This window comes from Protobothrops mucrosquamatus, unplaced genomic scaffold (genome assembly GCF_001527695.2).
Source record: "Protobothrops mucrosquamatus isolate PMUCROS unplaced genomic scaffold, P.Mucros_1.0 scaffold158, whole genome shotgun sequence".
NCBI classification, from domain to species: Eukaryota; Metazoa; Chordata; class Lepidosauria; order Squamata; family Viperidae; genus Protobothrops; species Protobothrops mucrosquamatus.
Window position 1 is genome coordinate 559067 of NW_015386522.1, and position 18775 is coordinate 577841.

Consider the following 18775-nt stretch of genomic DNA (forward strand, 5'->3'; position numbering starts at 1 on the left):
ACCCACTCTGTGGGAGCATACCGGCCGATGGGAGGTAATCTGCGGCAGAAGGCGGTCTCGGAGATATCCAGGTCCGATGCCATGGAGCGCTTTGAAGATGATGACCAGCACCTTGAAGCGCACCCGGAAGGCTACCGGCAACCAGTGCAGCTCGCGCAGCAGCGGTGTTACATGGGAGCGACGAGTCCCTCCCAACACCACCCGCGCGGCCGCATTCTGGACCAGTTGGAGCCTCCGGGTGCTCCTCAAGGGGAGCCCCATGTAGAGAGCATTACAGTAGTCCAGGCAGGAGGTGACGAGGGCATGGGTGACTGTGCCACAAGAAGTCTGATCCCCATGATTTCAAAGAATCCCATTCCGGACCCAGCTAATTTGAGTAGCTTTATATCCCATCAGTTCCCACACTAACTCAATTTCAACAACATCTCGTGTAAGATTAGTACAGGAATAATGTAAGGTTGCACAATGACAATTGACTACAGTAGGGGGCAGCACTTCACCAACCTTGGCTGATCTCAAATGCTGTGAGGAGTCTAGATGGGAAATTTTAGGATTACAGACTAAATTGGGAGTCTACTTCTTGGCTGGGAAATTTTACGATTATAGACTAGATTGAGAGTTTAAAAAGAATGCAGAAGACAACAGTAGCAAATTACAAATTTTGTAACAAATTTTGTGACCAATAAAGCACAGAAGTATCTACATAGTCACTGAAAATAAAGCTCCAGCAGGAGACACTACTTTTGCCATCATGATAGTGCATTTTTTTATGACATACATTTTCATACATGACCACACAGTGTATGTATGTGATGGCATCGGAATTTAATCTATTTACACAGGAGTAAGCCTGGCTGGACTCCATGCTGCTTCTGAGTAGGTATGTACTCAGAATTGTATTAAATTCATGACTTAAACCTTCCTCCGTCTATCTTCTGGGTACGTCCTGCAATGTAAAATGTAGAACAAGAGGAAGCAGCAATAAAATTGTCCTTCAGTAAGCTATTTTAGTTTATCTTAGGATTCATATTTAGTCAAAGATTTATTTAAAAATTATGGTCGATGTAATAGTCAAGTAGATGTTTAGATTAGATTTTGCATTTTTATTCAGCTATTGAGTCTTCCTCAAGCACCTGATATAGGCAGATGTTTTTTGATGGTATTAAAGCTATTGCTGCAGGATGTAAGCTGTTGCAAGTAAAGCTGCCTTTTTCAATTGACTGATGGTGATTTTGTCAATGCCAGTGGGATTCAAGTAGTGGTCAAGTAGTGTTTTGGGATTGCACCTAAGGCACCTATTACTGTTGGTGCTGTCTTTACTTTCTTTTTCCACAATTGTTCTGCTTCTATTTGCAGATCTTTGTATTTTGGTATTTCCTCCAGATCTTTCTCCTCTATGCTACTGTCTCCAGGCACTGCAGCATCCACTATCCAGACTTTTTTTTGTCTTTCTTATCAACAGTTGTTAAGTCTTGGGTATTGTGTGGTAGATGCTTGTCTGTTTGAATTCTAAAGTCAGAGAACATTTTAGCTTCTTCATTTCTATTACTCTGTCTATTTTTCCTTGCAGACAAATGGCATTTCTTGCAGATACAGGTAGTCCTTGATTTACAATCATAATGGAACCTGCCCATTACAGATTCAAGTTGTAATGGTTTATAAAGCAGGTCATCCATGTGATCAACCCAATCTTATGAACATTTTGTGGTGGTCATTAAGCAAACCCTACAGTCATTAAGCATACTTATTGCCGCAAACCAGAAGTAAATGCCAGTTTTCAGTAAAAAATGTTGTACCTCACAGTCACATGACTGTGGGATATTGCAAATGGCCATAAATGTTGGATGGTTGCCATGTGCCCAAAATGTGGTCATGTAGGGCATGGAATAGCCGGTGGTGGTTGGAACTTTGAAACTGGGTTGTAAGTACCTTGGGAGGAGTCAATTGTAACTTTAAATGGTCACTAAGCAACCAGCCATAAGTCAAGGATTACCTGTATTCCAATGCACCATGTCAATTTATATCTTGCTAATGTGTAATGCTTATTATTATTGTACCCATAAATACAATTTTCTTTACACTGTTTATAAGCTTAAGAAAAAGTCCATAGGCTGTAAACATGTTAATTTTCATGTGCTTAAAACAGGGTTAATTATAGCTCAGAATTACTCTTTTTACACCAGTATATCTCCATGCTATTATATAACTAACTGGTTTTATGGAATAGTACATTATAACTTTCCATCCCATTTAGATTCCAGATGTTGGGGAGATATGCAGTGGTTGTAGGTTTTTGGAGTATAAAGGGAAAAAATATCTAGAATAAAATTACTTGGATTTTCCAGACATTTTTATAAGCATTTTCTAATCATGCAATATTTTGAGTTAGAGAATGTTTGTTTTCATTATCTGCAGTGCCATAACAGAGTGATGTTCAAACAATTCCTGCAGGCTCAGGCCCTGAGCTATCTCCAGGTGGACAGTTGTAGGCTTGGAAGTGTCAATGAAAACTTGTCTGTATTGCTGATGGCCAAGAAGTTTCAAAGTAAGACTCCTGCAAATGTTGCAGTAACACCGAAAACAGAGAGAACAGAAATGTTAAAAATAGAGTGACACACATAAAGCCTTACATTTTATAATTCTTTGCAGCTGAGATAGATAGTTATTTTGAGGGTTTGGCTTCACCTAGAAGCCTGGCTTAAAAGCAGGCTCAGAGGCGTGAAGGTGAAATATGTATCAAAACAAATTACCTGTTTCTATAACAGTAACGAACAGCATGTGTCTTTCCAGATGCTGACCTCCAGCTCCAATCTAGATAGTGTAAGCGCAGATAACAAATGAAAATTGCATTCCCATTTACGGAGGGCCAGTTGGAAAGGATTATCAAGTCTGGGAAGGAATTTTTGAGGTGGAAAAAATACCAATAAATTTTACATCACTTTCCTCCCCGCCCCCAGTTCCAGTATGTCCTCATGCAGGAGGAGTCGGACTTTGTGAGTTGGTCCAGCACTTGATAATATTTGACTACATTTCAGTGTCTGGTAGCCTTGAAAATAGGTAAGAGATTTTGTTTGTATTTTGGAACACTTGAAGCAGTACTCATGTGTAGCTATGAAACAAAAATTAATCTCAGATTAGAGAAGACTAATGAGAATAAAGCCCTTTCTTTGTATAACTTTGAAAATGTCTTTAAAATGGAAACAGAACTGAATCTCACTAACCTTGACAAGTTACATTGTTCATCTGACTGGTATCTATAGGTAGTCCTCAACTTACAACCGGTTGCTTAAACAACCATTTGAAATTACAATGGGCCAGAACAGGTGCTTTATTCTTCTGTATGACTGGTTGCAGCGTTCCATGGTCATGTGATCACAATTTGTGAAGAAGGGAAGAATGAGTTTACACTTACGATTAATGACTGATTTGCTTAACTTCATTTTTGTCACAAAGTCGTAAAATTGGATCCAGTCATGGAGGTGCCTCCACAACTGGAACAACTTGCAACCAAAACAGCCTTTAACCGAACATCCATTTCCAGTTATAGTTATAATCAACCTGTATATTTTTATAGGTGGAATAGAAACCCTTAATAAGTGCAAGATAGTTTGAATCGTAAATATGGTATTTCATCTGTTTGTTTTTAGGATGTGCGAATATGTAGATCACTTGCACGAACACTTCAAGTATCCTGTAGTAATCTCAAATGCATCTTATATACCACCCCAGGTACTGCTTGCGTTCAATATTCAAAATATTTTCAGAGGTTTCACCATGAATTTTTATATGGAAAGCTAAAGGCAACAAAATTCAGATTAAAGATTTCTTAGCATTCCAATTCTGCTATTTCACAATGTTTGACACTATCAATTTTTGTGTCAGGCTTTTTCGTAAAGGATGTTCAAATGGGCTTTGTGCATTTATGATATTTGGCCTCCTAATCTTTATAGATTAGTTACTGAAATATTTAAGTACCTTGAAGCAAGTGTGAAGTTGAAGCCTCCACCTCACCACCAAATACAGTGGGTGATTTCAGCTACTCACTCACTCTTAGCCTAGCCTAATGTGGGGCAACGGTTTTACAAGAAAAGAGCAAAAATACAAATATAGATACAGTGAGGGGGAAAAATATTTGATCCTCTGCTGATTGTGTACGTCTGTCTACTGACAAAGAAATAATCAGTCTATAATTTTAATGGTAGGTTTATTTTAACAGTGAGAGATAGAATAACAACAAAACAATCCAGAAAAATGCGTTTCAAAAGTGATAAATTGATTTGCATTTTAATGAGTGAAATAAGTATTTGATCCCCTATTACTCAGCAAGATTTTATACAGGTAACGAGCTGAGATTAGGAGCATTCTCTTAAAGGGAGTGCTCCTAATTTCAGTTTGTTACCTGTATAAAAGACACCTGTCCACAGAAGCAATCAATCAGATTCCAAACTCTCCACCATGGCCAAGACCAAAGAGCTGTCCAGGTATGTCAGGGACAAGATTGTAGACCTGGAATGGGCTACAAGGCTGGAATGGACTACAAGACTATTGCAAACCATCTTGGTGAAGTGACAACAGTTGGTGCGATTATTCGCAAATGGAAGAAAATCAAAAGAACTGTCAATCTTCCTTGGTCTGGGGCTCCATGCAAGATCTCACCTCGTTGAGTTTCAATGATCATGAGAACAGTGAGGAATCAGCCCAAATCTACACGGGAGGATCTTGTCAATGATCTCAAGGCAGCTGGGACCATAGTCATCAAGAAAACAATTGGTAACACACTATGCTGTGAAGGAATTAAATCCTGCAGCACCCACAAGGTCCCCCTGCTCAAGAACAGGCCTGTCTGAAGTTTGCCAATTAACATCTGAATGATTCTGAGAACTGGGTGAAAGTGTTGTGGTCAGATGAGACCAAAATTGAGCTCTTTGGCATCAACTCAACTTGCCATGTTTGGAGGAGGAGGAATGCTGTCTAGGGCCCCAAGAACACCATCCCCACCATCAAACATGGAGGTGGAAATATGCTTTGGGGGTGTTTTTCTGCTAAGGGAAAAGGACAACTTCATCGCATCAAAGGGACGATGGATGGGGCCATGTACCATCAAATCTTGAGTGAGAACCTCCTTCCCTCAGCCAGGGCATTGAAAATGGGTCGTGGATGGGTATTCCAACATGGTAATGACCCAAAACACATGGCCAAGGAAACAAAGGAGTGGCTCAAGAAGCACATTAAGGTCCTAGAGGTGCCTAGCCAGTATCTAGACCTTAATCCCATAGAAAATCTGTGGAGAGAGCTGAAGGTTCGAGCTGCCAATGACTTGGAGAGGATCTGCAAAGAGGAGTGGGACAAAATCCCTCCTGAGATGTGTGCAAACCTGGTGGCCAACTATAAAAAATGTCTGACCTCCAATATCTCAGGGGCTGCCACAAAGAAGAGGGAGTCAAGCTATTCTCCAAGGCGCCTGAAGGCAGGACGAGAAGCAATGGGTGGAAACTGATCAAGGAGAGAAGCAACTTAGAACTAAGGAGAAATTTCCTGACAGTTAGAACAATTAACCAATGGAACAACCTGCCTCCAGAAGCAGTGAATGCTCCAACACTGGAAGTTTTTAAGAAGAGACTGGACAGCCATTTGTCTGAAATGGTGTAGGGTTCCTGCCTGAGCAGGGGGTTGGACTCGATGACCTCCAAGGTCCCTTCCAACTTTATTATTATTGTTGTTGTTGTTGTTATTATTATTATGTTTTACGAAGGGGTCAAATACTTATTTCACTCATTAAAATGCAAATCAATTTATCATTTCAATTTTTTGAAATGTGTTTTCTGGATTTTTGTTGTTGTTATTCTATCTCTCACTGTTAAAATAAACCTACCATTAAAATTATAGACTGATCATTTCTTTGTCAGTGGGCAAACGTACAAAATCAGCACGGGATCAATTACTTTTTCCCTTCATTGTACTAAATATTCCCTTATTGCTTACAAGAATTGTTGCCAAATCTTAACAATGCATTTATTTAGTTCATATTATTAAAATATGTACCAAATTAAACTAACCATATGGAGCACTTACGAGTAGGATATCTATTTTTATATAAATATGAAATCTTTCTTTTAGGAGGCTGGATATTCCTCTGAAATGAAAGAAGATTCTGTAAAGAAATACCTTTTTCCACAAGGAGAAGTCTGGCAGAAATCCTTGTCTTCCTCTAATGCAATTTAAATCAGTTCAAATTCCATTTTTTCCCAAATGAAGATAAAATTCAGCTATTTTTGCATTGATGTTATATTAAGATGCAAGAGTCAAGAGCTTTTAGAAAGCTTCTTCTGTTCACACAAAACAAAAATAGATTGTATTGCCAATGAATGTTCTTGATCAGTTTAAAAATAGGAGGCTTTTAATAGCTAAGTTTAAAGAAGTTAGATGATTCATCTGTCTTCAAGCTATTCCATAACTACAGGATTATGTAATGGAAGATTGCACTTTAAAATGTATGTGCCAAGATTAAATGTTCCAAGTAAAATTGAACTGCATGTTGTGATGCAATGTTTTCTAAGGTGGCTATTCCTTACAAAAAAGAGTTGAAAGCCTGACTCTAGGTATTTAAATTCTGGTGAACATTTAACATAGGATAGCAATAGGGCCAGGTTTGGGCAGATGACAGCGATGGCAGATTGTAGATATTAAAACACACATCAAGTTTTTGAAGACAACAGTGAAAACAATCTATTCCGCTAGTCAGAAAATAGTTCTTTTGAGACTTTAATGGGGATATCAGCAATAGATGATGAGCTAGAGCAGTGATGGCGAACCTTTTAGAGACCGAGGGCCCAAACTGCAACCCAAAACCCACTTATTTATCGCCGGGTGCCAGGTGGGCATGGCCTGAGTGGGCGTGGCTGTGGTGGTCATGGCAGACTGGATGGGTGTGGCCAAGGTGGACGTGGTCATCTCAATGTTGCTCGTGGGGAGGGATGCCTGTGGGGGCCGGGCAGGGTTTGGGGAGATCCAGGGGGTCTCTGGCAGGTGGGGTGGTGGGCAGGAGGCTCATCCTGCAGGGTGAGGCGAGGCAAGGAGAGGCAGGGGTGCTATTGCCTTAGAGCAAGGCGAGGCAAGGACCGGGGCGGCTTCTGCCTGACACCATCGGCCCCCGCACATAGAGGCCAGTGAGCACATGGGGGCCGACAGTGTCCATCAGCAGCCACAGCCTGCCAGCCCCTCAATCGGCACACTCTGGGGCTCCACAGCCACCACCAGCAGTTCAGAGAAGCCACTTCTGAGCTGGACGGACGACCGACAGTTGAGGAAGCGATGCAGTGGGTCGTGCCCGGGAAAAGGAGAGAATGCGAGGCCAGGAGGGATGGGACCGGGGGGGGGGGGAGCAAACTAGCCGTGCTGGGATGTATCCAGCCATGTGGAACCTCGCCAAGTTAGCGGGCGGCTGGTTGAAGAGGGACGGTTGCCATCTCCGGGCCATGGCGCGCGTGCCCACAGAGAGGGCTCTGAGTGCCACCTCTAGCATGCGTACCATAGGTTCGCCACCACTGAGCTAGATTTTGAGCTAAGGGCAACACTTATAACTTGAATTCTTTCACAGAACAGCTCTGGTGGAAAGGCATATTCTTGGTGGGATGATCAGTAGCAGAGATTGGACTTTTCCCCCACAGCTGTTGCTCTTTCTATCTTATCACCCAAATCTATCTGTTCCAGGCCAGAATTCTTAATACAAAATATTTCTATACTCTAGAAAAGTACAGAAGTAGAGCTCTTTGAATCCCATTATTCTTACTTTATAAACTTACTATATTTGAAGTTGAATCACACTCATTCCTATAAATAAAAAAATGCTAGAATCTGGGACTTTGTAGTATGCCTGATTTCTACATTACTTTTAAGTACCAAACATAAAAAAACCCCAGCCTGGTAGGTAGCAAGGAAAGGCGTTAGGATATTAATCTCAAAAGACATCACAATATTCCAGCTTTTTCTTACAGTTCAAAATAAGTGTAGAACTAGTTTCACTTTGTAGCGTGTTTACCCGAAAGTAAGACCCAGCCCAATAGTAAGCCCTAGCTTGTTTTTTGGGTGTGGGGCTAATATAAGTCCTACCCCAAAACCAAGCCCTTGTTTTGGGGCGAGGCGCACCCCTAAAAATCAAGCTAGGGCGGGGGTAGGGGGATGAAGCTACCCCACACACCCTGCACCCACTTACCTTACCAGTAGGACCACCACAGCCAGGCCTCCTACACCCCTATACCTGTTGCGCCGCTGCTTGATTTCTGCAGCTGCTTGCCACTTGCAGCTAGATGCCATGTGGTGCATTCCGCTGTTGCCACTGCTCGTGGCAGGCAGGACACATGGTGCTTGAGACGCTTCTGCTGCTCGTGGCAGGAGGTAACGTGGCGTTTCTGGCCATTTCCGCTGCTCCTGCCGCAAGCAGTGGAAGCGGCCCAAAGAGCCACGTGGACTCCTGCTGCGAGTAGCAGCGGCCCAAAGTGCTATGCAAGCAGAAGCAGCCCAAACTGCTGTGGCTTCTTGCCGCTAGCAGCAAAAGCGGCCTGAAGTACTATGTAGTATCCTGTGGCGAGCAGTGGCAATGGCACAATGTCAGGGTGTGGGAGGCCTGGCTGTGGTGGTCCTAAGGTAAGACACTCCCCGAAAGTAAGACCTGGTGCCTCTTTTGGAAGCAAAAAAAATATAAGACCGGGTCTTATTTTCATGGAAACATGGTAGTTAAAATGAACACGAAATTAAGGTCCTGCCAATCTGTAGCAAAAAGGAAAATTCCCTGCAAGTTGCAGGGAAATAATGTAGCTTTTAGATAGTGCAGGAGCCATTCAATCCTACTCCAAATCTTAGTGTTTTGCATAAGTATGCACGGGACAGCTCTGTAAAACAATCTGGATAGTGAGGGGTACTTGGTGCTCTCTGAGCTTGCTTGTTTTCTTGCAGACATTTCATTACCCAAACTCAATAACATCATCAGTGTAAGGTGTGCTGTTTGTTGTCGGTTTATATTCTGGTGGCTTGCCTGTCAGTGTTTTTTGGCCACCAAACAGCACTCCTTACTAGCACTGATGATGTTACCGAGTTTGAGTAATGAAACATCTGCAAGAAAACAAGCAAGCTCAGAGAGCACCAAGGACCCCTCATGTCAACCCTGAGCTACAAATATTCTCCTTTATTGGAATCTGGATAGTTCTAAAAAATTTTATCATAGCTTCAGCCGTTTTGGAAAACATCAGTAAAATTAGTCTATTTCATTTTAAAGTTGCTATCTACTTCCCTAAGTTATATTTTGTTGCATTTTTCTATTCTACAGTGTTTTCCTACTGGAACTTTGCCAGGTTAGCTTGAAAAATGAGTGATGCCGTACATCTTTCTCTTAAGATTTCAACTAACATTTATTACAACATATATGATTTATTGGATAATTCCAAACTACAGAAACCCTTTATATGCCCTGTGCATGATGCATATATAAGAGTTTACTTCAGATTCAAGCGTCATATGAAAACTGAACATTTTTTTTAAAAAAAAATGGGTTTTGACCTTTTGAATGATTTGAATACAAATAATGCTTAATACATTAACTCCAAGCCGAACATTAAAACAGTTGCAGAAAAAGTTCATTAGACAGCCATTTCCATTTTAATGGCTGGATGTGGTTGATAGTCCTCTATCTCAAAGTCATCTGCTCTGAAGTCATTGATGTTTTCAACTTTACGAAGAATTTTGAGCTTAGGGAAAGGTCTTGGTTGCCTCTGAAGCTGAAATTTAAATAAATGTATATAACATAGTATAGAGCTCAATTAAGTGCTGAACCGATTGCTTATTGAAGATACTTTTTATTCGTAAATTATATAAGCTTTGATTTAAAACACTAGAGAATCTAGTTCAGACATGTCAAACTCGTGACGTATCGGAGCTTTTTTGCCATTGCCGGCAATGGGGTGGGCACGACTCTGGTATGATGAAACCGGCCCACGGGCCGGCAGTTTGACACCCCTGATCTAGTTCATAGGGTGACATAATATATAATTGTACCTGAAGATGTACCAGTAGCAATTCAACAGCTGTGAAAATGCTACCCTATTAAACTAGCTTTCATCTGCTAGTATGTAAGCCACTGCATTTTGCAACAACTGAAGATTCCAAGTGGCCTTCAAAGGTCAGCCCCTTGACAGCACATTGTAATAATGCAATCACAAAGTAATGGGGACATAAATGGAGCCATCCACTCCACCTGTTTTTCTAGCAGTAGCCATTAATCCAGGTTACTCACAAAGCTACTGAAAATCACATACAAGCTTCCTCCAAGGTAGCACAAATCTTTCCACAATTAGAAAAGAGGTCACCAGAGAACCTAAAGATTTTGGGCAAGTGTTTAGTCTTGTTGGGAATCAACTTTTGCTTATTTTGACCCATCCAGACGCATGCATCTCCTGCCCAACCTAGGCTAGAAATATAAAACTATTATCTATGTAACGATTATGCCCATGTGTTATCTCCTCCAATTGTGCTGTGTTAAATAAGATAGGAAAATGCATCAAATTCTGCAGTACTCCAGCTCAACATTTCTGCCCAATACTGACAAAACTATCAATTCAGGAAGACGCAAAACTACAAAACTAACTCCTAAGATTTAAAAATTATACTCCATCCAGATCCTGCTGGAAATGAGGAGTATCTAGTACATACAATGGTTATATTAAAAAAACATGGGAGTAATTAATTGATATAATTACCTGTATTTTCAAGGGTTCAATATGGTTTAAATATATATGAGCATCCCCTAATGTATGTATGAATTCACCAGGCTATATAAAAAAAGATAATCATTTAGTATATGAATTAAGAATAAACACAGAAAAATAAGCATGCTGCTAGACAAGTTTTGTTTCCTGAATGTACTGATTCTTCTTCTTCTAAACATTGGTTTGTTTATACTCCAAAAGTATTTCTTTACATCTATGTTCTGTTGTTTTTTTCTGAGAACCTAGGTTGCTTAGAGTCTTCCCTTATTTTATCCTACACAGTATTAACCAGGTAAGGTACATTGGGCTAAGAGAGAATTCCCTTCCAAGTATTTATCTGACACATAGGGTGGTGCAATTCTCTCTCCAAGATTTAAGTAGAAATAGAACTGGGCTCATGTTTTGTTAAATTCAAGTACAACTTTCCTAAATGGATCTCATCTGTTTGGGAAAAAGAACAGACTCATTCAGTCCCTATTTTGTTCATACAATGCCTTAAGTCACCCAATATGTTCCATTTAGGGGGGCTTCATCCTGCACCAACCAGGTCCAACTTCTTAACTACTACAGATTCCAGTAGGACTGTATCTTCCTTATTCTGAATCAAATTTAAATGTATGCATTTTTGTGTGTTTGGAACAAGATGAACCCATAAAACTTCATTTTTCACACTTCCACAAACCATCAATCTTTATCATGTAGTTATTGCTGCTATTTCAGTTATTGCAATACAGCAATGAATTTTGCAGATAAGCAAAAAAGTTTATAAGATATATGAGGTAATTCTGTCCTGTTATATAGATGTTTCAATACTGCCAATAAGGCTTTTTCCACCAATAGCACTCATCTTTATACCGTACATTTCCATGAAGTAGAACCAAATTCCTTCTGCATCTCACCAGTACTTAAGCCTCGGTATATAAAGTCTTCCAACTGAGGCAAGTGCTAAACTTTAGGCAGCACTGTTATGTAAATAGAACGATTAAGTCTACCACTAAATAACCTGTCACAACGCAAGCAATTTTCCATAAAGATTGGAAGGTGTTCTGTTCTCAATTTTCCATAAATACATGGTACAAAACTATACCTATTGGAAATATCTCTTATAGTAAGCATAGGAAATTGAGTTCCAATGGCTATATATGTTTCTCGTGCTGGCTAATGTTTTTCAAGTAGCAATACTAGAGCATTCGCTGATGCTGTTAAGTATTGTAAGCTCTCACTCTTCATAGTAGTAGAGTGCTGCCAGAATTTACCTCTTTCCCACTGTCTCTGAAAATATTGGTAGAGTTCCATACCTTGACAAAGTGGCTTCACCCTGAGATTTGTTTGTTTTTCCTTGTTTCCCAGAGAAATAGTTTAAAAGATAGATACCTTCAAGCCTGTAACATGGGCAATCATTGAAGTAAGAAGTGAATAACTAGCTATGTTGAATGGTACACCCAGTCCCATGTCTCCAGAACGCTGATATAGCTGACAAGAGAGTTCGCCATTTAAAATGTAAAACTGGCAGAGAGCATGGCATGGAGGCAGAGCCATTGCAGAGAGATCTGAGAAGCAAAAAACAAACACATTTTGAAAAAGAATAATAGCCCAAGAGTAGAATTCTGCTCATGCAATTATCCTGAATATCTTTGTTTTCTAAGATAGCAAAAAAAAAATTCTAACAAAAGTTATAGATAACTACAAACTTCAGTGACTCGGTATTAATTGTCATAATATACCTTTAGGATTCCAAGCACACATTATAATTCTTCTGTCATCTGGATTGTTTCTGATTGTATCAATTACTTGCTGCAGTTGGTCTACTCCTTGTCCTGTATAATCTACAAAAAGTGAAGCCAAGCTTATTTATAATACTTTTCAATACAAGAACTAATCACTCTTAATAGTTGTTTAGCTTATTTATTATGAGATTGTTCCACTAAAGACATTATTTAAGAATTGCAAGTTACTTCTGGAAATGTCTACTAAATAAACCACCTAGGAAGCATCAGTCACGGCCAATCAGCACAAATGTGTTTAGATAGTCTGGAAGACAGGATACAAAATGTATTTTTATGATGTCATCTGACTAAAAGGGCAGACATGTAAGCCTTTTAATAACTGGTGATAGTATAAATCCACTTTAATTCTAGGGAAAATTTGAATTATCAATTACAATTACCTACTCTATAGTGATCAAAGTACTTATTAACAGTAGATGTAAACAGTAGTTTCCTCTAGGTTAAATGGGACCAGCAATACATATATGTATTATTTACATAACTACTGAAATTACAAAAAGTATCTTTTAAAAATTCATTACTTCCAATAACAAATAATTTGAATCTTCTTGAAACAGAAACCTGCTTAATACATAACATGAAGACAATATTTTATAATTATTTTAAATTAGAGTTCGTTCTAAACAGAAGTCTGAGACACAGGGAATAAATAGAAAATACCTCTCAGCAACTGTTTAAAGCAGTCATGTCTTTTCATGTCCCCATGTACTTTAATTATGGTAGTCCTCGCTTGCTGACCATTTGTTCAGCAACTGTTCGAAGTTATATTGAAAAAATAACTTTACAGTCTACTTATGATCTGCACAGCATCAGTCACTTTAGTCAGTATGTGTTGTCCCGAGTCTAACCTGTGCTTTCCCATCCCCCATCCTTGCAAAGCATATTGATTGGAAATAAAAGGTTTGCAAGAAAGTAAGCTGTTTGTGTAACATACCTACAGTTCCAAGTTCCGCTGCTAACGATCATATTCCCATTAGGATAGTTAAATGAAGATTACCTGTACATTTTTGAAATCAAGCCAGTTTTAACAACTACATTTTTAGTATCCTAGAGTGTCTTTTTATGGGTACCTGAAAATGCAAGCAAATATTTAGCCATGTTTACCTGTATTCATATCTTTGTACTCGGCTCCAAAATGTCTCCACTGGAAGCCATAAATAGGACCTAAGTCTCCTTCCTCTCTAGAGAAAAATCCCTGTTTGTCTAAGAATTGCCGAGAACCATTGGCATCCCAAATCTTAACTCCCTTAGCAGAAAGCTCTTTTGCATTTGTAGAACCCTGTTGTAATGAGAAAAAAAAATAATTTATTAGCATTCAGAATAAGTTCTTTAGTTAATGTATTTTTTTTTAATTGTAGAGGTCAATATGAAGCCTAATACTTTGGGAAGAAAATATTTCTCAACATTAGGTTATAGAATTCTAATTGCTGCCAGTGACAAGTCAGTAAAACGGCAAATATTCAGAATACCAGTTTCAATACTCAGATTGTCTAATATTGCTTTCTGTGTATGTTCCAGCTTGTTTCTGTAAACAAGAAACACTTCAGTGATTGTGAAACTACAAAGTACATTTCCTTGACATATCAATTTTATATGGTTCTTATTGTACAAATTTTATTGAATTTGATCAAAATAAGATTTTGCTTGTTAATTATTTTGTATGCATTATATTTTCCAATTCTTTTATTCTACCACTTTAGGAATATGATGTTAAAAGTAACAAAAATAATTTTAATATTACAGGGGAAAACAATTAAACTGATTTGAAATAAAAATAGGAAAACCTTCTTTTAGGTATCATATTATATTCATAATATTTGGCAAGATTCAAAATACTGCATTAGTTTATCCAAATTTTTAATAGTACTAGAATGCATTAATATGCAATACATTTTAACCAGGCTAACGCTGAAGCTATTTCAGGTTTTACTTTTCGCATGGCAGAGAGAAAATTAATCCAGTGAGATTTTCAGAGAATAGGTAGCATTTGAAGTATAAAAGTTTCCACCCTGCTTACTTATTTATTGATGAGCAAAGTGGATAGTCCCGTTACCTCCCAGCACTCAAACTCACAAAATTCTTGCATGGAGGCTATGTTCTGTGGCGTTCCACGCAAGAGGTAGCCATCTGGAGCACATGTGGGCAATCTCCCATCTTCTCTTTATTCAGAGAGATTCCAAGGAACTGGTCTAATCATAGGTTCCTTGGTTCTTTGCTTTAATTGTTGACTCCACTTCCACAAAGTTGTCTTCAGTTCATCATGCCTCTGAAGTATGTTCCTCTTTGGAGGTGGTGAGACATGCATGTATCCTATTTTAAAGAATTACCCTGATAGAAAACATGATACTCATCTGTCACTTTTATCCAACCAGGACTCTGATGTATTTTTTCAGGTCGCCCAGTTTTTTGCCCCTATTTCTTGTTTGTTCAACCTAGATTAGAAGATTACTCTTGGTGGTCTCCACTGATTTGTATTACTGTTATATTAATTTTAACATATATCTATTTTTAGCCTTACAATTTTAGATATGTGTTCTGCTATATTTTTTTGTCTAAAGGCTGTAAAAAAGATTTGTTACTGATATTGAATAATTAGCTCCACTTTTGTACCACCTCTTTTGTGGTTTGTAGACTGACACTTATCGCCCAGGACTCTTCTATCCACAAAATTCTGCTGCCTTCCAGTAGAATAACGTACCTCATCTCTATCCTGTCCAAATAATTTATTGCTGAATTAATATTGCCCTATTATTTATACTTATAACAAACCTTAATTTCTATTGATTTCAGTGGGGCTAATTAAAATTTGACAGACTTTTTACTATGCATTATACCTTGATAAACCAAAGTAATTCTTCAAGTACTCCCTTCCAGAATACTCTTTTAGTTGTTAGCAATGGAAAATCATCTGAAAGGAAGTTGAAAAAAATATTAGAAATATTGGGTTATATGCTAACTGAACATTTTCTAAAGTCACTTAGTATACAATTCAGTCATTAAACATAATTCAGATATTTAATCAGATCATCATATTGGAGTATTAAATTTTAGTATTCAGACTTTGATTTATTTTTTTTTATCAAAGGAGAGGAAAAGTGCTTCCAGACTTGCAAGCTTCTGTTACTGTAACCTTACAATAAAGGTACTCTCAGTACTCCTGGCTTTGATTTCTTGTCTGCACTACCTCAAAAAGCTGACACAGTTATGGAAGCTGGAGCCCTGGGGCACCAAGTGACCCTGGGCCAGCCACTCTCTACCTCACAGAGCTGCTGCTGTGAGGAAAATACACAACTTACAGCAGTTCGTTTAGTGAATGTTTAAAGTTTCAACAGCACTGGAAAAAAGGTGACTTATAACTGTTTTTCACACTTATGACCATTGCGGCATTCCTACAGACACGTAATCAAAATTCAGACGCTTGGCAACCGACTCATAACAGTTGCAATGTCCCCTTTTGCAACCTTCTGACAAGCAAAGTCAATGGGGAAATCACAATCACTTAACAACCATGTTACTAACTCATCAACTGCAGGGATACACTTAACAAAGCAAGAAAGGTCAAAACTCACTTAACAAATTTCTTGCTTAGCAACATAAATGTTGGGCTCAACCGTGGTCGTAAATCGAGGACTACCTGTATAAGAAGCACTTCCTTAAAGTTCCTCTGCCAAAGAAAAGGCAGGCTATAAATCGGATAAATACATAACTAAACAAATTTTGGGGGTGTCGGTTGGGGGATCATTGCTCTTTCCCCATAGCTCCTGTCTTGAGACCAGGTCACCTAAGTGCTCCTAAGCAAAGAATTCCGGATCTAATGGGTTCGCGCCAAATTACGCAGAACCGGAGCAAGGAGCTACGAACTGAAAATCGATATCGGGAGACCGAGATGGTCTCAGTCTCGAAGTCTTCTGCTGCCTCCTCCGGTCTCCCCGCTATCACGCCTGCTCCGATCATCTCCGTTTCTTTCTTGCTCACGGATTATAAAACGGCCAGGACTTCCTTTTTAATACGTATTATTCTTTTATGCTTTATCCACCCGAGTGCCCTGAAAGCCCCGAAAAGGCACTTGGAAGATTTTTTTGAGAACGAGAGACTCTTAAAAGACCTGCAGAAACGGCAGCGGTTACCCGCCAAGCCCCGAATTCCACAACCACACGGACCCGAAGGAGAGGGGCTGGACCTCACCTCGGAGGTTGTACCGCGCCTGCATCCCGAAGATGGATAGCGTCCCTGTCCCGGTCCGATCCTCCTTTTTGTGTCCGAAGCGCAGGATCTGCTCGACCTGCTGGAGATATTGAATCTCTCCGTGACATGGGGAAGAGCCGGAGGCGGCGAGGAGCTGTTCCTGGGGCAGCGCGGGGGTCTCTTGCACGTCCAGCTCAGCCGGCATGGCGAAGTAACCGAGCAGAGCGAAGCGGGCTCCTTTCTTGGCGGGACCGAAATTCTAGCGTTAGACTTGGCGCGTTCCCCGCCCACCCTCCGGTAAGCCAATGAGAGGAAGCCAAGGAGTGCGTTTGCCCCGAGCCTGGATTGTTATTGGCTGACCTTCCAGTTCCTCCGGGTTCCATTCCACCTACTGTTGTGAGTAGAGTTTGAGTGCCACGTGCTTCCTCTTCAATCCCACGTTGGAGGAGGAGGAGGAAGAAGTATAGAAAAGGTCTCACCCGGAAGCAAGCGCCTTGCTTGCCCTTTTTCTTACAAACCAAACTAACAAATGTGTCGAAATATTGTTTTCCAGAATATCCCAGCTGATTCCCAGTTGATGATTGCATTTTCAAGCTAAAAGATTTGTGGCAGATGCTCGCTTTTCGGCTATTTTAATTCCCAACCCCCGGGTTGAATTCTAAAGTGATTGGTACTTTTACAGGTCCAGAACGTAAAGGTGCGGTTTTCATCTGCTTATTGCAAGCTCACAAACTTACTGTTACCTCCTCGCAACACATAGATTAAGCTAATATTGTTTAAAAGCTCGTTGGTCCTCGTTAAGACCAAAGCATCAATTTTAGTCTGTTGCCAGAGACGATGTCATTTTAATTGCTGTTAGAGAAGCATTATAGTATGCATGAAGTTGATCTTCTGACACAGTATCACCATTGCATATTTTTTTCATTAAGATGCTGTTCGCATGATGTAGAAGAATAGGACAGTAGTAGAAACCAGTGTCATGACCTGACTTGGATGTTGCTTCTTTAACTGTTACTTTGTATGTTACATTTTCCCTCTTTATGGGAGGGAGGGAAGTGTGTTAATGGCCATCCTAAGGTTCTCTTGTTAAGTTACCTATCCATTATGTCCTCACCATCAGGGGAGCTGTTCTCCTACAAAAGAATAAGAACTTTCCCTCATAGTCCATATTTATAAAAAAGATAATAAGGGACATTCCAAAAACTATAGAGACCTGTAAGCTTCCTAGATACAGTGGCCAAGAAGTATGCTAAAAATCAGTTGGTTAGACTAGAGGATTGGGTGTTGAGAGGAATTTATTAACAGAAGAACAGGTCAGATTTAGATCTAGGCAATCCACCATATGTGGTTGTTTCAGTGTATAGCATTCTACAGTGAAATGTATAGCCATCTTTTATAGAGTTTCATGCAACATTTGGTTCCATAAATAAAATATATTGTGGAAAAATCTAGCTGAGCTAAACATGGAAGCCAGAGTTAGAAGTGAAGAAGATTCTTGGATGAGAAGCGAAACATTTTCAAAGAAAAAAAACCAAGAAAGTCCAGTTGCCTTTTGGAAAAGACACCTTTGGGCCAACTATAATCTGGATACTTGTACCACAGTCCCTATTGAAGTCAATAATTCTTTTACATAGAAAATACTTCTGAATTGTTGGGCATGTATTGTTGGGCATGTATTCTATATTCAGATGTTCATTCAGTAAGTAAAATGCCTTCTCAGAATTTCTTCACTCCTCAGATACTTAAAGATATTTAGGAAAGTTGTTAACATGCTTTTATATGGAGGATATGGTATATTTTTGATGGCACTGTTGGAAGTCAGCACCCACCCACCCTCCTAGAGAAGGAAATATTTGAGGGATATTAAAAAGGTCAGAATATTATATTTCCCCAAAGGAATAATAGAAAATCTTAGGCAGAAACACACACCTCAAGGTCTCTCTGCCCCAAGCAGAAACCAACTTTTAGAAATTCAGATTTGATAATCCTGTTCAGGAAGACTGGGCCAGAAAGTTTGGAGCTGGTGGGATTAGAAAGAAAAAGACC

At 39.6% G+C, this 18775-nt stretch overlaps 2 protein-coding genes across 2 annotated transcripts in view; one reads left to right on the forward strand and one right to left on the reverse strand.

The window, feature by feature from the left end:
- Positions 1-6531, forward strand: part of ENOSF1 (enolase superfamily member 1) — a 28639-nt gene extending 22108 nt beyond the window's left edge. Inside the window, exons 13-16 of the mRNA XM_015813469.2 lie at positions 2416-2545; positions 2958-3057; positions 3648-3729; positions 6118-6531. Of these exons, the coding sequence (XP_015668955.1) occupies positions 2416-2545; positions 2958-3057; positions 3648-3729; positions 6118-6222 (417 nt within the window). The 3' untranslated portion in view covers positions 6223-6531. The remainder of the gene's footprint in view (positions 1-2415; positions 2546-2957; positions 3058-3647; positions 3730-6117) is intronic.
- A 2864-nt stretch (positions 6532-9395) lies between these two features.
- Positions 9396-16941, reverse strand: TYMS (thymidylate synthetase). Its single transcript, XM_015813477.1, has 7 exons — positions 16730-16941; positions 15379-15452; positions 13649-13823; positions 12482-12583; positions 12132-12307; positions 10749-10820; positions 9396-9770 (listed from the first exon to the last, which is right to left on the reverse strand). Exons 1-7 carry the CDS (start codon positions 16932-16934, stop codon positions 9633-9635), a joined length of 942 nt encoding a protein of 313 aa, XP_015668963.1. The 5' UTR covers positions 16935-16941; the 3' UTR covers positions 9396-9632.
- Between the last annotated feature and the right edge of the window lie 1834 nt (positions 16942-18775).